The sequence below is a fragment of the Zalophus californianus genome, chromosome 14, assembly GCF_009762305.2.
Source record: "Zalophus californianus isolate mZalCal1 chromosome 14, mZalCal1.pri.v2, whole genome shotgun sequence".
Taxonomy (NCBI): Eukaryota; Metazoa; Chordata; class Mammalia; order Carnivora; family Otariidae; genus Zalophus; species Zalophus californianus.
The window spans coordinates 32,956,099-32,974,254 of NC_045608.1; the positions used below are offsets into that span (position 1 = coordinate 32,956,099).

At 43.9% G+C, this 18,156-nt stretch overlaps 1 gene segment (V, D, J or C); it reads left to right on the forward strand.

The window, feature by feature from the left end:
• The first annotated feature begins 17,189 nt into the window (after positions 1–17,189).
• On the forward strand, positions 17,190–17,644 carry LOC113935278. The segment is given in 2 exon segments: positions 17,190–17,234; positions 17,333–17,644. Coding segments are annotated over 2 exon segments (357 nt in total).
• Positions 17,645–18,156: the final 512 nt, after the last annotated feature.

Consider the following 18,156-nt stretch of genomic DNA (forward strand, 5'->3'; position numbering starts at 1 on the left):
GAGAGAGACAGTGAGAGAGGGAACAGAAGCAGGGGGAGTGGCAGAGGGAGAAGCAGGCTTCTTGCTGAGCAGGGAACCTGATGCAAGGCTGGATCCCTGGACCCAGGGATCATGAACTGAGCCAAAGGCAGATGCTTAACGACTGAGCCACACAGGCGCCCCCTATTTGACTCTTCTGATGCTATTAAAAAAGGAATTCTTTTCTTAATTTTATTTTAGGATTGTTCATTGCCAGTGTAAAGAAATATAAGTGATTTCTGTGTGGATCTTTCATCCAGAAACCTTGCTTAACCTCATCATTTGTCTGAATAGGTTTTTTTAAGTGCATTTTTTTGAAATTTTCTAAATACCAAATCATATCTCTGCAGATAGAGATGGTTTTACTTCTTCCTTTCAAAACTGGATGTTTTTATATCTTTTTGTTCCTTAACTACCCTGGCTGAAGCTTCCAGTACAACATGGGACAAAAGTCGTAAAAGCAGGCATAATGGTGTTTTTACTGATCCTAGTGGGAAATCCTTCTATTTTTCACCACTAACTGTCCTAAATACAGGTTTTTCATAGATGCTCTATCAGGTTGAGGAAGTTCCCTTCTATTCCTAGTTTGGTGAGTGTTTGTATTATGAAAGAGTATTGAATTTTGTCAAGTGCTTTTCCTGTCCATTGAGATGATCATATGGTGTTTGTCCTTTATTCTCTTAAAGTTTTTATTATATTGATCTGTTTTCACATATTAACCAACTTCACTTTCCATCCCAGTTGGTCATAGTATATCTTTTTCCTATGTTGCTGGACTTCATTTACTAAGATTTTATTAAGGATTTTTCATCTCTATCCATAAGGGATATTGATGTGTAGTGTTGGGGTATTTTTTTTATATATCTTTGTCTGGTTTCAGTATCAGGGTAACTCTGACCTCATAGAATTCATTAGTAAATCTCTTCTTCTAATTTTTTGGAAGAGTTTGTTAGGCATTAGTGTTAATTCTTCTTTCAATGTTTGACAGAATTGACCAGAGTAGCCATTTGGTTGTGGGCTTTTCTTCATGGGAAGTTTTATTGCTACTTCAGTCTCTTTACTTGCTGTAGATGTATTCAGATTTCTTATTTTTTCCTGAGATGGTTTTGGTGGTTTGTGGATTTCTAGGAATTGTCTCTCATTTGTTATCTTGGCTATCACAATAATTGTTCACAGAATTCCCTTATATATATTTTTTAATTTTTGTGAAGTCACTAATCACACCTTCTCTTTCAGTCTTGATTTTAGTAATTTGACTCTTCCAGGGTTTTTTTGTTTTTTGTTTTTTGTTTTCTCTCTTGGGCAGTCTATAAGGTTTGTCAATTTTATTGATCCTTTCAAGAACCTATTTTTGTTATATTGATATTCTGTATTGATTTTCTTTTCTCTATTTTATCATATTTCTGCTCTATTCTTTGTGATTTCCTTCTCTTCTACTCGCTTTGGGTTTTGCTTGCTTTTCTATTTCTTGCTTGTTAAGGTGGAATGGCTGGATTGGTTTGAATCATTCCTCATCTTTCTTTTTTTACTACTATAAATTTCCCTTAGGCACTCTTTGACTGCATTCTTTAAGTTCTGGTATATTGCATTTTCTTGTCATTCATGGAAAAATACTTTTTGATTCTGTTTGTGATTTCTTCGTTTGCCCTACGTGTGTTTTTGAGTCCATGTCTCTGTGAGTTTCCCAAATTTTCTCTTGTCATCAATCACTCATCGAATTCTGTTGTTAGAAAGTGTACTTGGTATGGTTTCCACCTTCAATGTATTGAGGCATTCCACTGTTCTGAGGCCCCCTTTAGGGTTCTCTGGCCAAAGCTTAAGGCTCCAGTCACTTTGGTCTGCTGGCCACCTATGCATTTAGGACTGCATTTGGGCCCAAGTAGAGGGAGGACAGGGAGAGGAAAGTCCCCGGGGTCGGTGCCCTTTGGAAGTCATAGTTCCACTGAACATAGAAGGAAACTCCCCTCTCTGAGTTTGGGCTCCTGCTGGCCCCTTCACCGGCCACCACCAATGGGATTGTCCTAGGGCCAGGATATGAGAGAATGGGAAAACAAGAAAGAAGAAAGAAAAGGAAGCCCAGGGCACTGCTGTCCTTTCTGGGGATTAGTAGTCGCATTTTTCGACTTGGAGCTGAAGGTAGCAGCTTCCCCTGAGCGCTCTCTGCCTGTGTCCCACAGCTGACATGTGGGTTTCCAGCTACTTGCGATTCAGGCTGTGATGCTGGAGGGAAAATGGCAAACTCACCACCACTGGAGGTCCTTAAATCCTGGTCTTCTTCCCCAATCTGCCCAGCACCATTTTCTCCTGAGGGTCCTCCAATAGCTGCCCCTGCATTCTTTTTTTTTTATTTTTTTTATTGTTATGTTAATCACCATACATTACATCATTAGTTTTTGATGTAGTGTTCCATGATTCATTGTTTGTGCATAACACCCAGTGCTCCACGCAGAATGTGCCCTCTTTAATACCCATCACCAGGCTAACCCATCCCCCCATCCTCCTCCCCTCTAGAACCCTCAGTTTGTTTTTCAGAGTCCATTGTCTCTCATGGTTCGTCTCCCCCTCCGACTTACTCCCCTTCATTCTTCCCTTCTGCTATCTTCTTCTTCTTTTTTTTTCTTAACATATATTGCCTTATTTGTTTCAGAGGTACAGATCTGTGATTCAACAGTCTTGCACAATTCACAGTGCTCACCATAGCACATACCCTCCCCAATGTCTATCACCCAGCCACCCCATCCCTCCCACCCCCCACCACTCAGCAACACTCAGTTTGTTTCCTGAGATTGAGAATTCCTCATATCAGTGAGGTCATATGATACATGTCTTTCTCTGATTGACTTATTTCACTCAGCATAACACCCTCCAGTTCCATCCACATCCTTGTAAATACATGTCTTTCTCTGATTGACTTACTTCACTCAGCTATGGTGAGCGCTGTGAATTGTGCAAGACTGTTGAATCACAGATCTGTACCTCTGAAACAAATAAGGCAATATATGTTAAGAAAAAAAAGAAGATAGCAGGAGGGGAAGAATGAAGGGGGGGAAGTCGGAGGGGGAGATGAACCATGAGAGACAATGGACTCTGAAAAACAAATTGAGGACTCTAGAGGGGAGGGGGTGGGGGGACGGGTTAGCCTGGTGATGGGTATTAAAGCGGGCACGTTCTGCGTAGAGCACTGTGTGTTATGCACAAAGAATGAATCATGGAACACTACATCAAAAACTAATGATGTAATGTATGGTGATTGACATAACAATAAAAAATTTAAAGAGAATAAGATCATTGTGGAATAAAAAACTGATAATTTAATTTTCAGAATTGTTTAGTAATTTTTAATGCAGATGGTGTATTTTGAAACAAAAGTAATAGAAACCACCCAAATATAATGTCAAGTATTGCACAGCCTCATTTAGTGGCAGGGGGACCAAACAGAATAGATAATGTTATGTTATCATGCGTCTCTCACTATTTCCCTGGCAGCCTATTGTACTCAGGGACCATAATGCTCTCAGATCATACAGTTTCCAGGCCGAATTACAAATCTACATCCACTGGTCACATATTGTCCCTCACTTCTGTATCTCCCAGCATGCATTGTGCCACAGCAGGATGTTGTGACCACCAGTGGATTGGGATTTTGAATCTGTTTCTCAGTGTTCTTTGGTCTTCAGTGGGATGTGGGGAATGATTGAGTCAGAAGATGTTATTCTCACTGCATTCTAAAGAGATGTTTTCAGAAATAATGTCATAATAATAAAAAAAGATGCTTCTCAAACATTAGCATTCATACAAATCTCCTGGAGGACTTGTTAAATGTAGATCTATGAAAACCAACACAGGTTTCAGATTTAGAAGGTCTAGGAAGGAGGATTGCATTTTTATGAAGCTTCCAATTTAAAAAAATATTAATCTGGCTCTCATTATCAAATTAATGAATACAGTTATAACTACCAATGCTCTCTGGATAATAGTCCTTATTGGTAGCAACAGGTTGAATCTCAGTATTGATTTATATATAATGGAACTGAGCCCCCACTCAACACTTTAGGCAGATGAAAGAGGAAGCACAGTGTGGGAGGGTCACTCTGGAGAGATGGACACACCCTGGGATCATCAGGATGAGGGACACATGGCCATGAACCAAGGAAGAGGAGAATGGGGCCATGGAGCTTCCCTTCCCATGGTGGCGGTGGTGACCACTACCCCCCCCTTCTCCTGTCTCTAAGGCTGAGCCCTTCTGAGCACTTGAGGAGGTTCTGGTTGCACTTCCTCATAGATTTAAATCACTATGTAGAGACCACCACCCACAGACAGCCAACAGTGATAGTTGGCCTCATCCTTAGACTTGACCATCGTGATAGTGAGGATGGCTTTGTTCCCAGAGATGGATCCAGAGAAGTGATCAGGGATCCCAGAGGGGTGGCTGCTTATGCTATAGACGAGCATGCAGGGAGCCTGGCCTGGGGTCTGCTGGAACCAGCAAGGGGAGTTACTTGCAGAGACTGAGCCAGAGCTAAGGCCACAAGTGAGGGTGACTGTCCCTCCTGGAGACACTGAGGGCGGTGGCTCCTGGATCACCAGAGTCTGAGAATCTGCTCCTAGAACCAACAGGAGAGAAAGATGCTATTATGGGAGACAAGAAGTGCTTGAGACCCTGCTTTTATGTGCCCCCCCCACCAGAGTCCCTACCCTTGACCTGAGCCATATGCAAGAAGCCCGAGAAGGAGCATCATCCAGGCATGTTGGGGACGCTCACAGTATGCGGTCTTCACAGGCTTTTAAGCTGGGATGGGGTGTCCTGGACCTTTTCATGTCTCCAGACCCATTAGGAGGAGAAGGTGCCTCATGCAAATCAGCTTCCTCTCTCTCCCTGCCCTAGGGTTCCTTACATGTCCCCTGGAAGATCTTGAAAGGAGCAGATGCTGGGGCCTCAGACACACCAATGACTGCAAGGTGACCTGGGACACTAAGTGTCAGAGGGACATCTTTCACCAAATCACATCCCCAATGACCTTGGTGACCTCCATCCCAAGGTTCCTTGTTGGGAAGCCTGAGAGCTGAATAAGGAAATGGGTGTGTGCTCCACCTCTTGGCCCTGCTTCTAGTTCACCTCAGATCTAACCCTGGAACATTTTCTTCCCTTCCCAGATATATTCCTTCTTGTCTCCTTGGAGGATCTTAGCAGTCACTCCTCCAGAAATGAGGACACAGGGAATCTCAAAGCCCATGTCTGAGGGATGTAGGGATGCTGGTGTCCTCTGAATCAGTCGTGGATCCTGTCTGCAGTTGCTAAGCGGGAGCCAACTGGGGGTGGGGGCATCACACTGAGCAGGATGGCCAGGCTGGGGAAACATCCTCCTTTGTTCTAAGAAGCTGCCAATTATATGAAGTAGCTTCAATGTACCTGCAAGTTTTGTGGATAAAGGTCAGAGGGTCACAATGAAATTATGAGACAGTTTGCTACATCAAGTATAACAAAATATGAACATGTATGTCGTTATCAGAAATGAAAAAGACACTGGATGAACAAGTGGGTGTGACCTCATGGAGTTTTTTGAACTCCATTTCCCTTTGTGCTCTGCTGAGGATCAGAGGGACTGGGAAGGCTGGGGAAGGGCCTGGGAAGAAGGAGGAGTGGCAGGGGTGTAAAGGGTCTCCAAGAATAGGGGAAGATGAGGCTGAGGTCTGGTGTTTGTTTGAGATATAAAAATGATTGGCATTTGGGGCGCCTGGGTGACTCAGTCATTAAGTGTCTGCCTTCGGCTCAGGTCATGATCCCAGGGTCCTGGGATCGAGCCCCGTGTTGGGCTCCCTGCTCAGCGGGAAGCCTGCTTCCCCCTCTTCCGCTCTGCCTGCTTGTGTTCCCTCTCTTGCTGTCTCTCTCTCTGTCAAATAAATAAATAAAATCTTAAAAAAAAAATCATTGGCATTCATTTTGGAATCACTAGTAAATTGTTGGTTTGATAAATCCTGCATGATTATTTTCCCTTTCTCTTCATGTGTTTGAGAGCCCCAACTCATATCAGAGAAAAATACTTATACTAAATGATGTTCCTATTAAACTAATGCATCCCTGACACTTTAGAAAACGATAGGTAGGGGCACCTGGGTGGCTCAGTCCTTAAGCATCTGCCTTTGGCTCAGGTCATGATCCCAGGGTCCTGGGATTAAGTCCCATGTCAGGCTTCCCACTCAGCGGATGCCTGCTTCTCCCTCTCCCACTCCCCCTGCTTGTGTTCCATCTCTCACTCTCTCTATCGCTGTCAGATAAATAAATAATCTTTTAAAAAATAGAAAACAATAGGTAATTTCTTATCTATCAAATTTTGAGGTAAGGAGCAGTATTCACACTCAAAAGAAAAAAATTGGAAAGCTGAAAACATGAATGATATCAGTTTATATAAGTCACTATAAAGTATTGGAATAAAAGAAAAAGATCGGTATGAAATAACAACTGAAATGATGGCAGATAAAGGGCTCGGGAACTTCCTGCGTCTTGCCTCATGAGCACATGGAAGTCATAACTAGCAGCAAGGGTCCCTGTGGGTGCCCATCTGGACACGTTTTCCATTCCCCAGACACCAGGGTCCTATTCACGCTGGGGATCTGCAGCCAGAGCAGAATGGTGGGGTTGATAGGCTGGAGATGGGAGAAGCACCCAGGATCCCTGGAGCCCCTCACATGCAGGAAGTACATGAAGCAGCACCCCCTGTGAGTCCTGTGTGGTCCTGCATGAGTCAGGGAGGAGCTTCCTCTGGGCAGTGCTTGTATCTCTGAGGGGATGCTGATGCAGGCTGACCAGGTGTGTCCCCTGAGGTGTGTCTAGTGACTCCACTGTTTTCCTCCAGAGAGGGTCAGGGAACCAGCACTGGGAGCTCAGGAGCTCTACCCCATTTGGGCAACTGATCCATGGTCCATGCCACTTCATATCTGATTCCCCACATTCTATGTTCCTCACACTGAGAGACCACACACAACCTAGTCTCAGCCCAAATTCTCCCTGACAGTCAAGGTCAATTTTTCCTAAGATAAAATGGTTTTTTTTTTAAGATTTTATTTATTTGACAGAGAGAGGGAGTGAGAAAGTGGGGTGGGGGAGCAGAGAGCGAGGGAGAAGCAGGCTCCTCACTGAGCAGGGAGCCCCATATGGAGCTTGTTCCCAGGACCCCAGGATCATGACCTGAGCTGAAGGCAGACACTTAACCAATTGAACTACCCAGGTTCCCAGATAACATGGATTCTAGTAGCTCATATTTTGGGTCATTTGTGCAACTATTAGCAAGTTCATAAGTGAGATCTTCCTGCAATTTTCACATCTGATACTCTTCTTTTGGGTTGTGTTCCCTCCATTGATTTGCTAGAATGCAACACACCCTCTATTTTAATATATATTATAAACCATTTTTTTCTACAAAGACTTAAACACTGTGGAGGACAGAATGAGCCCCATCTGACCTAGGACCCTGGAAGGCAGGTCAGAAGGTAGCAGAAAGATTTGATGACACCCACCTGTACGCAGATGACAGGAGCAGAAAGCAGAGCCCTTCCGCCTGCCCCACCCTTTCATTTTCCCCTAAAAGAAACTCTATTCATTCAGTGAGGAGGTAAAGAAAAGAATCTAGGCCATGGTGGAGAAGCCCCTGAGCCCTGCTTGCTGAGCCCTGATTGTTGTCATGGAGACAGTCCCTTCCCCTGTGTGCCCTCTCCTTTGCCCAAGGACCATTGCAGCTTGAGTTCATAGAGCAAATGTGTTTTTGTTATGTGATCGTCCTGTCCATCTATCTTTCCATGAACATCAGGCCTGGACAATGTAATCCGTGGTGCAGTGGAGGGTGAAATATGAGGCATGTGTGAATCTGAGCTGAGGGCTCTTGTGGCCCCTGGGAGCCCAGGTGCAGGAAAGTCACACACACTGAAGACTCTGCTTGCCCTAGTGTGCAAAGGTCAGTGATTGATTTTCCTAGTCTTCCTGGCCCAGACCCTGAGCTCTCAGGAGGAGGCCACCTGCGCCCGCTGCTGACCTCAGACATCATGCCCCCCAGCCCATGTCACTCCCCAGCACTCCTGGGAGGGCTTTCTGACCTTCGCAGGTGGACCTTTCTTTTTTTTTTTTTTTAATTTTTTATTGTTATGTTAATCACCATATATTACATCATTAGTTTTTGGTGCAGTGTTCCATGATTCATTGTTTGTTCATAACACCCAGTGCTCCATGCAGAACGTGCCCTCCTCAATACCCATCACCAGGTTAACCCATCCCCCTACCCCCCTCCCCTCTAGAACCCTCAGTGTGTTTTTCAGAGTCCATCATCTCTCATGGTTCGTCTCCCCCTCTGACATACTCCCCTTTTCTTCCTCACCTGTTATCTTCTTCTTTTTCTTTTTTCTTAAAATATGTTGCGTTATTTGTTTCAGAAGTACAGATCTGTGATTCAACAGTCTTGCACAATTCACAGCGCTCACCGTAGCACATACCCTCCCCAATGTCTATCACCCAGCCACCCCATCCCTCCCACCCCCAACCACTCCAGTAACACTCAGTTTGTTTCCTGAGATTAAGAATTCCTCATATCAGTGAGGTCATGTGATACATGTCTTTCTCTGATTGACTTATTTCACTCAGCATAACACCCTCCAGTTCCATCCACGTCGTTGCAAATGGCAAGATCTCATTCCTTTTGATGGCTGCATAATATTCCATTGTGTATATATACCACCTCTTCTTTATCCATTCATCTGTCGATGGGCATCTTGGCTCTTTCCACAGTTTGGCTATTGTGGACATTGCTGCTATAAACATTGGGGTACACGTACCCCTTCGGGTCCCTACATTTGTATCTTTGTGGTAAATACCCAGTAGTGCAATTGCTGGATAGAACGGTAGCTCTAATTTCAACTGTTTGAGGAACCTCCATACGGTTTTCCAGAGTGGTTGCACCAGCTTGCATTCCCACCAACAGTGTAGGAGGGTTCCCCTTTCTCCACATCCCCGCCAACATCTGTCGTTCCCTGACTTGTTAATTTTAGACATTCTGACGGGTGTGAGGTGGTATCTCATGGAGGTTTTGATTTGGATTTCCCTGATGCCGAGCGATGTTGAGCACTTTTTCATGTGCCTGTTGGCCATTTGGATGTCTTCTTTGGGGAAATGTCTGTTCATGTCTTCTGCCCATTTCTTGATTGGATTATTTGTTCTTTGGGTGTTGAGTTTGATAAGTTCTTTATAGATTTTGGATACTAGCCCTTTATCTGATATGTCATTTGCAAATATTTTCTCCCGTTCTGTCGGTTGTGTTTTGGTTTTGGGGACTGTTTCTTTTGCTGTGCAAAAGCTTTTTATCTTGATGAAATCCCAATAGTTCATTTTTGCCCTGGCTTCCCGTGCCTTTGGTGATGTTTCTAGGAAGAAGTTGCTGCGGCTAAGGTCGAAAAGGTTGCTACCTGTGTTCTCCTTTAGGATTTGGATGGACTCCTGTCTCACGTTGAGGTCTTTCAACCATTTGGAGTCTATTTTTCTGTGTGGTGTAAGGAAATGGTCCAGTTTCATTCTTCTGCATGTGGCTGTTCAATGTTCCCAAAACCATTTGTTGAAGAGACTGTCTTTTTTCCATTGGACATTCTTTCCTGCTTTGTCAAAAATAAGTTGACCATAGAGTTGAGGGTCCATTTCTGGGCTCTCGATTCTGTTCCATTGATCTATGTGTCTGTTTTTGTGCCAGTACCATACTGTCTTGATGATGACAGCTTTGTAATAGAGCTGGAAGTCCGGAATTGTGATGCCGCCAGCTTTGCTTTTCTTTTTCAGTATTCCTCTGGCTATTCTGGGTCTCTTCTGGTTCCATACAAATTTTAGGATTCTTTGTTCCATTTCTTTGAAAAAAGTGGATGGTATTTTGATGGGGATTGCATTGAATGTGTAGATTGCTCTAGGTAGCATTGACATCTTCACAATGTTGATTCTCCCAATCCATGAGCATGGAACGTTTTTCCATTTCTTTGTGTCTTCTTCAATTTCTTTCATGAGTATTTTATAGTTTTCTGAGTACAGATCCCTTGCCTCTTTGGTTAGATTTATTCCTAGGTATCTAATGGTTTTGGGTGCAATTGTAAATGGGATAGACTCCTTGATTTGTCTCTCTTCTGTCTTGTTGTTGGTGTATAGGAATGCCACTGATTTCTGTGCATTGATTTTATAGCCTGCTACTTGACTGAATTCCTGTATGAGTTCTAGCAGTTTTGGGGTGGAGTCTTTTGGGTTTTCCACATACAGTATCATATCATCTGCAAAGAGTGAGAGTTTGACTTCCTCTTTGCCGATTTGGATGCCTTTGATTTCTTTTTGTTGTCTGATTGCTGTGGCTAGGACTTCTAATACTATGTTGAATAGCAGTGGTGAGAGTGGACATCCCTGCCGCGTTCCTGACCTTAGGGGAAAAGCTCTCAGCCTTTCCCCATTGAGAATGATATTCGCTGTAGGTTTTTCATAGACGGCTTTTATGTTATTGAGGTATGTACCCTCTATCCCTATACTCTGAAGAGTTTTGATCAAGAAAGGATGTTGTACTTTGTCAAATGCTTTTTCTGCATCTATTGAGAGGATCATATGATTCTTGCTCTTTCTTTTGTTAATGTATTGTATCACGTTGATTGATTTGGGGATGTTGAACCAGCCTTGCAGCCCAGGAAGAAATCCCACTTGGTCATGGTGAATAATCCTTTTAATGTACTGTTGGATCCTATTGGCTAGTATTTTGGTGAGAATTTTTGCATCCATGTTCATCAAGGATATTGGTCTGTAATTCTCTTTTTTGATGGGGTCTTTGTCTGGTTTTGGGATCAAGGTAATGCTGGCCTCATAAAATGAGTTTGGAAGTTTCCCTTCCATTTCTATTTTTTGGAACAGTTTCAGGAGAATAGGTATTAATTCTTCTTGAAATGTCTGATAGAATTCCCCTGGGAAGCTATCTGGCCCTGGGCTTTTGTTTCTTGGGAGATTTTTGATGACTGTTTCAATTTCCTTAGTGGTTATAGGTCTGTTCAGGTTTTCTATTTCTTCCTGGTTCAATTTTGGTAGTTGATACATCTCTAGGAATGCACCCATTTCTTCCAGGTTATCTAATTTGCTGGCATAGAGTTGCTCATAATATGTTCTTATAATTGTTTGTATTTCTTTGGTGTTGGTTGTGATCTCTCCTCTTTCATTCATGATTTTGTGGATTTGGGTCATTTCTCTTTTCTTTTTGATCAGTCTGGCCAGGGGTTTATCAATCTTGTTAATTCTTTCAAAGAACCAGCTCCTAGTTTCGTTGATCTGTTCTACTGTTCTTTTGGTTTCTAGTTCATTGATTTCTGCTCTGATCTTTATGATTTCTCTTCTCCTGCTGGGTTTAGGTTTTATTTGCTGTTCTTTCTCCAGCTCCTTTAGGTGTAGGGTTAGGTTGTGTATTTGAGACCTTTCTTGTTTCTTGAGAAAGGCTTGTATTGCTATATACTTTCCTCTCAGGACTGCCTTTGCTGTATCCCAAAGATTTTGAACAGTTGTGTTTTCATTTTCATTGGTTTCCATGAATTTTTTTAATTCTTCTTTAATTTCTTGGTTGACCCATTCATTCTTTAGTAGGATGCTCTTTAGCCTCCATGTATTTGAGTTCTTTCTGACATTCCTCTTGTGGTTGAGTTCTAGTTTCAAAGCATTGTGCTCTGAAAATATGCAGGGAATGATCCCAATCTTTTGGTACCGATTGAGACCTGATTTGTGACCTAGGATGTGATCAATTCTGGAGAATGTTCCATGGGCACTAGAGAAGAATGTGTATTCCGTTGCTTTGGGATGGAATGTTCTGAATATGTCTGTGAAGTCCATTTGGTCCAGTGTGTCATTTAAAGTCTTTATTTCCTTGTTGATCTTTTGCTTAGATGATCTGTCCATTTCAGTCAGGGGGGTGTTAAAGTCCCCCACTATTATTGTATTGTTGTCAATGTGTTTCTTTGCTTTTGGTATTAATTGCCTTATATAATTGGCTGCTCCCATGTTCAGGGCATAGATATTTACAATTGTTAGATCTTCTTGTTGGCTAGACCCTTTAAGTAGGATATAGTGTCCTTCCTCATCTCTTATTACAGTCTTTGTTTTAAAATCTAGTTTGTCTGATATAAGGATTGCCACCCCGGCTTTCTTTTGGTGTCCATTAGCATGGTAAATGGTTTTCCACCCCCTCACTTTCAATCTGGGTGTGTCTTTGGGCCTAAAATGAGTCTCTTGCAGACAGCATATGGATGGGTCTTGTTTTTTAATCCAATCTGATAGCCTGTGTCTTTTGATTGGGGCATTGAGCCCATTTACATTCAGGGTAACTATTGAAAGGTATGAATTTAGTGCCATTGTATTACCTGTAAGGTGACTGTTAACTGTCTGTTGTCTGTGTTCGTTTCTGCTCTTTGCTGCTTTTAGGTTCTCTCTTTGCTTAGAGGACCCCTCTCAATATTTCTTGGAGGGCTGGTTTCGTGTTTGCAAATTCCTTTAGTTTTTGTTTGTTCTAGAAGCTTTTTATCTCTCCTTCTATTTTCAGTGATAGCCTAGCTGGATATAGTATTCTTGGCTGCATATTTTTCTCGTTAAGTGCTCTGAAGATATCTTGCCAGTCCTTTCTGGCCTGCCAGGTCTCTGTGGATAGGTCTGTTGCCAGTCTAATGTTTCTACCATTGTAGGTTACATATCTATTCTCCTGAGCTGCTCTCAGGATTTTCTCTTTGTCTCTGACACTCATAAGTTTTACTATTAGATGTTTAGGTGTTATCATATTTTTATTGATTTTGAGAGGGGTTCTCTGTGCCTCCTGGATTTTGATCCCTGTTTCCTTCCCCACATTAGGGAAGTTCTTTGCTATAATTTGCTCCAATATACCTTTTGCCCCTCTCTCTCTTCCCTCTTCTTCTGGGATCCCAATAATTCTAATGTTGTTTCGTCTTATCGTATTGCTTATCTCTCGAATTCTGCCCTCGTGATCCTGTAGTTGTTTCTCTCTCTTTTTCTCAGCCCCTTTATTTTCCATCATTTGGTCTTGTATATTGCTGATTCTCTCTTCTACCTCATTTATCCTAGCAGGTAGTGCCCCCATTTTGTATTGCACCTCATTAATGGCCTTTTTGATTTCAACTTGGTTAGATTTTAGTTCTTTTATTTCTCCAGAAAGGGTTTCTCTAATAACTTCCATGCTTTTTTCAAGCCCAGCTAGTATCTTTAAAGTCATGATTCTGAACTCTAGGTCCGACATTGTACTAATGTCCGTATTGAGTATGTACCTGGCTGACCGTACTAACTCTTGTTCTTTTTGCTGAGGTGATTTTTTTCGTCTTGTAATTTTGTCCAGAGGAGACTAGATGAATGAGAGAACAAAATGCTAACAGGTTAACAACATCCCCAGCAAATATACTTTATACAAATCAGAAAAGACCTGAAACCAGGGGAAAAGAAAGGGAAAAAAAGAAAAAAGAAAGAGGAGAAAAAAAAGAAAAAGATAAAAACAAACAAAAACAGAACAAAATTAAAAAAAAGCAGAATATGATCAAATATGATCAGGCTAGTGCATAGATAACTGCCACACACTAGATTTTGGGCGTATTTTGGTCTGTTAGAAGAATGTGCCTCCTAAAATTTTAAGGGAAGAAAGACATATATGTACAAAAAAAGGGTTGATACAATGAAGGGATGGAAGATGACTGTAAAAATGAAAATGATAAACTTTTATTATAGGAAAATTTCTAGATAGTCTTGTTTTTCTAAGTGATGGTCCATGGAGCTCTCAACAAACTTGATCAGACCCTGTGCTGGTGAGTAACAGCTCACGAGGGTCCTGCAGTTCAGAAGTGGAAGGAGGACCTCTAATTCAGAGGAGGTTCCACTATAGCAATGACTTTCTTATACCAATTGTCTTACTAAGCACAATTACACAACTCCACTAAAAATACGTTCACTATATCAGAGAAGCAGAAGAAAATGAGGAATTTCCAGGTTTACAGGGCAAATGGAAACCAAGAGAGGTATGAATGAGCAGAAGACGCTTTTCCCAACACTGTTATAGTCTCATGACGAATACAGACATCAAATGTCAAGTCCTGTACAATGTGGGCTGGGGCAACCTAACAGGACACCCTTACACCAACAAGAACAACAGCACAATGAGACACCCTATAAGAGGAACACATGGACAATCAATTCCAGTTACGAACATGGGGGAACTCTGGGGAAGATAAAACCTTAATCTTAAGGACCAGTTCAAGCTGGTCATGGATTGGTGATGGCTCCAGTACAGGGCTGAAGAAATCCAAATGCCAGGTAATTCTGAATATCTGGTAACATAATCACTGTGCAATACATTCTGTGCTTGGCTTTCTGGAGTTCATTAGTGACCTGGAAAAAAAAAAATTAATGTCACAGTCCCAATCATGGTGTAGGAGACCTACCCATTCTATGCACCTGGGTAGTACCATCAGAAAAATCCATCTGACATCAGAATGGTCCAGGAGAGCTGGGTGGTGTCAGGGGGGCTCTGAGTTCAGCAGGGGGCACGGCTGAGCTTGTCCAGAAGGGACAGGGCTCTGGCTAAGCCAACGAGGAAAATACTCTACTGAGTGTTGCATAACTGACCAAGCAGTGTCCTCAGTGAAGTGAGACTTTCTGCATGTTGGGTCCCCAGAAACCACATGAGTACTCAGCACTGACTCACACCCCTGCATCAAATTTCATCCTCCATCACCATGAGTTGTCATCCTGGCCTACGTCCAGGCAGGGATAGATGGACAGTCAAACACAGGGACAGATTTGTATGAAGATACCTGGCCTATGAGGGCAAATGGTCATAGGATCAGTGACACCTGTGGGTGGGAGTGTCAGATTTCCAAATACTTGTCCTCTGCAAGCAGAGTCTGGGGGCTTCAGCATGGCCAGGATTCCTCTGCCCTTCACAAATCTCAATCCATAGAAAGGCGTTCCATGAGGACACTAGTGGAAAGATTTTGAGGGCATGAACCTGCAGGGACAGCAGATGTGAGGTAAGTAATATGTACAGTATGTCAGCTGCCCCGGTTAGCGAGAGAGCCCCTGAGCCCTCAGAAAGTGGGGTGGGGGGAAGGGGGGGGGTCACTGCACACATTGCCTTGGGACTCGCTGCTACCTTAGCCCAGGGCAGGAGGGGTGCATGGGCATGTCCTTCAGGGATTGAAAGCACAGCCCAAGGGCAGCACTTGGCTGCATCAAGCAGCATCACCATGGAACATCTGGACAGCTGCTGTCTGTCCTTCTCACTGTGAGGGGCTCCTGGTGCCCTGGTTCTCCCTCATCCAGCTTCCCACTTCTCCCATTCAGCGCTGGCTCCTACTTGCCCCTAGACAGTCCTCAGGGACGGTAATTCAGTAATGCGGACCCATGAGAATGACCGGGACAATCAGCAGGGTTGTCTCAGGGCTCCTTCTAGTGGTCAGGAATCCTTGTGGAAACCATGGTGTCCCTGCTCATCCTCGATGAACTACGCAATACATGCAGCTTCCTTATGAACAATACCCATAGATGGTATTTATGACTGTTCTGTTTCTCCTCATTTGCTTCATCATTTTGTAGTGATGGATGAGAACAGATACATACATCTTCAGATGTTTCAATTATCCTTTCTAATTGTTCTGTTTCCCCTTAATTTTCAGGTCCTCTTCATCTCAAAATTTCATACATATAGTTACACATTAACTACTTTTTCAGGAATAACTTTGTTTAATAAATATCACTGAATTTAATATGAATATATGTCTGATGTTGCTTAAGTCTCTGAACACAGATGATTATAAAGGGAAAAAAATGATCATGAAAATTTCATTAAACAATTTACTAACAATTCAGAAATGAGCAATCACCTTTTTAATTGAATAATGGGACGAACTCCAAATTTGTGGCTTCTCGTTCATCTATTACTCTGGGAATTGTATGCTGTTCCTAAATCCATCATCACATCCACAACCACCCTTCTCATTCTTTCTGTTCCCTAGCAACTGCACAGGGAAAGGGTTTTTTATAACGTTCACACAAATGTTCACACAAATGTCTTCAGGGGAAAGTGTCATTCTTACTTCAGAGTATGAAGCACGTGCTTTTGTTTTTTTCTTCATTTTGTGTGTGTGTGATCTTTGGATAAATCTCCTAATTTGATGTTAGCATGGTTAATTTTCCCCTGAAAATGTTCACCTATAGAGGAGAGAGGGGAGAGGGGTGGGGGGTAGGGGGTGACTGGGTGATAGGTATTAAGGAGGGCACGTGTTGGGATGAGCGCTGGGTGTTATACACAACTAATGAATTGTCTAACACTACAACAAAAACTTATGATGTACTCTAGGGTGGCTATCTGATCATAATGGAAAAAAAAAAAAAGAACTTCACTTACCATCGTAGCATCGAGCTGCCAGATGTTTGAACTCTCTGTGAGCGTCTGTGCTTTAGCTCCATTTACTTTCTGCATCGGCTAGAAATGTTTCCTAACGTGTCAGAAAAGCCAAAGAGAGGTTATTTTTTAGGTGTGGGATTAAAAAAAAAATCATGTAAATTGATTGCAAATACTCCTTCACATTATGCCATGTTAAAATAAGAATGTTCAACTGTCAGATTGCAGAAGAAACCTGTACTAGAAATCAGAACGTGGATGTATAAATAGAGACAGGGACGTGGTGACCTGCAGAAACCAGCTGGGCTCTCAGGGCTTTGGGCCTTGTGAGGTGTGCGCCCTGTGACCAGCAGGGGGTGCTGTGGGCCCAGACGGTGGCTGACCCTCCGCGGAGGCTCAGGAGGGAGTTTCACTCAATGAAGCCTGGGACAGGAGCCTGGGTCTTGTGTTCCCTGAGGCGGCTCAGCTGCTGTGTCTTCTCCTGTCTGGCAGACTCCCCAGAGCAGGGACCTGTCCTGTCAGCAGGTGCGTCCTCCCAGGGCTCTCCCCAGGGGTGAGGCCAACCCCCATCCTCCTCAGTGTGTCTGTGAGCTGAGCTCCAGCACCAGGGCTCAGGGAGGGGCTGGGCAGTCACTGGGTGGACTCCGTTTGCATGGACAGCCCCTCCTGGGGCAGAGGGTGGAGGAGAAAAGGAGGCCTGGGGCAGCCCAGCCCACTGTGGGGACCTGGGTCTGTGTCACCATGGCCTGGATTCCTGTCCTTCTTGTTTTGCTTTCTCATGGCACCGTAGGGACAGGCCTCAGGGACACAAGACAGCCCTACAGCTGGTGTCAGCTCCTCAGTCACAGAGTCTGAGAAACTTTACACTTGTCCCTGCCCATGAGACCTGTGTCTGCGCTCACCCCTCTCGGCCCGTGCTGACCCGGCCGCCCTCCCTCTCTGCAGCTCTGGAAGCAACTGAGGGACTCACCTGCACCCTGAGCAGGGACATCGGTGTGGGCGGCTCTGACAGCTACTGGATCCAGCAGCGGCCAGGGAGCCCTCCCCGGGATCTGCTGAGGTTCTCCTCAGACTCCGAGAAACACCAGGGCTCCGGGGTCCCCGGCCGCTTCTCGGGCTCCAAAGACGCCTCGGCCAAGGCGGGGCTTCTGCGCGTCTCGGGGCTGCAGGCTGAGGCCGAGGCGGACTATCACTGAGCTGTAGTTCTTGGCAGTGGGCGCAGCTACCGCTCCTCACCGCGTCTCAGGCAACGAGGAAGTGAGACGGAAACCCTTGGGCCCTTCTCTCTGGTCCTTTTCATCGAGAAGCTTCTGTGGGGCTTCCTGTCAGGTGTATGTCAGTGGCGCTAAGCACAGTGACAGAGACACATGAGGGGGGTGACAAAGTCCTGGGGCCCAAGGGTCCAAGCGGTGACACGTGTCCAGAGGTGCTTAATCCCTTCACTGGTGACAGCAGTAGAACACATTCCCGGGGATTCGGGCATGAGATGGGGCCCCGATGGAACTCTGTCCTTTCCTTACACACGGTGCCCAAGGAGCCTCTAAAATGTAAAACAGAATGTCTATTAATACTAATACATATTCACATCACTAAGATATTTTCCCTTGTAAGACGTGTGGAACAGAAGATGAAATCCATCCAGATGGCAGCACACAACATCATACTATGTTTTAGGAATCATTACACATGTATGTATATTCTCTTCTAA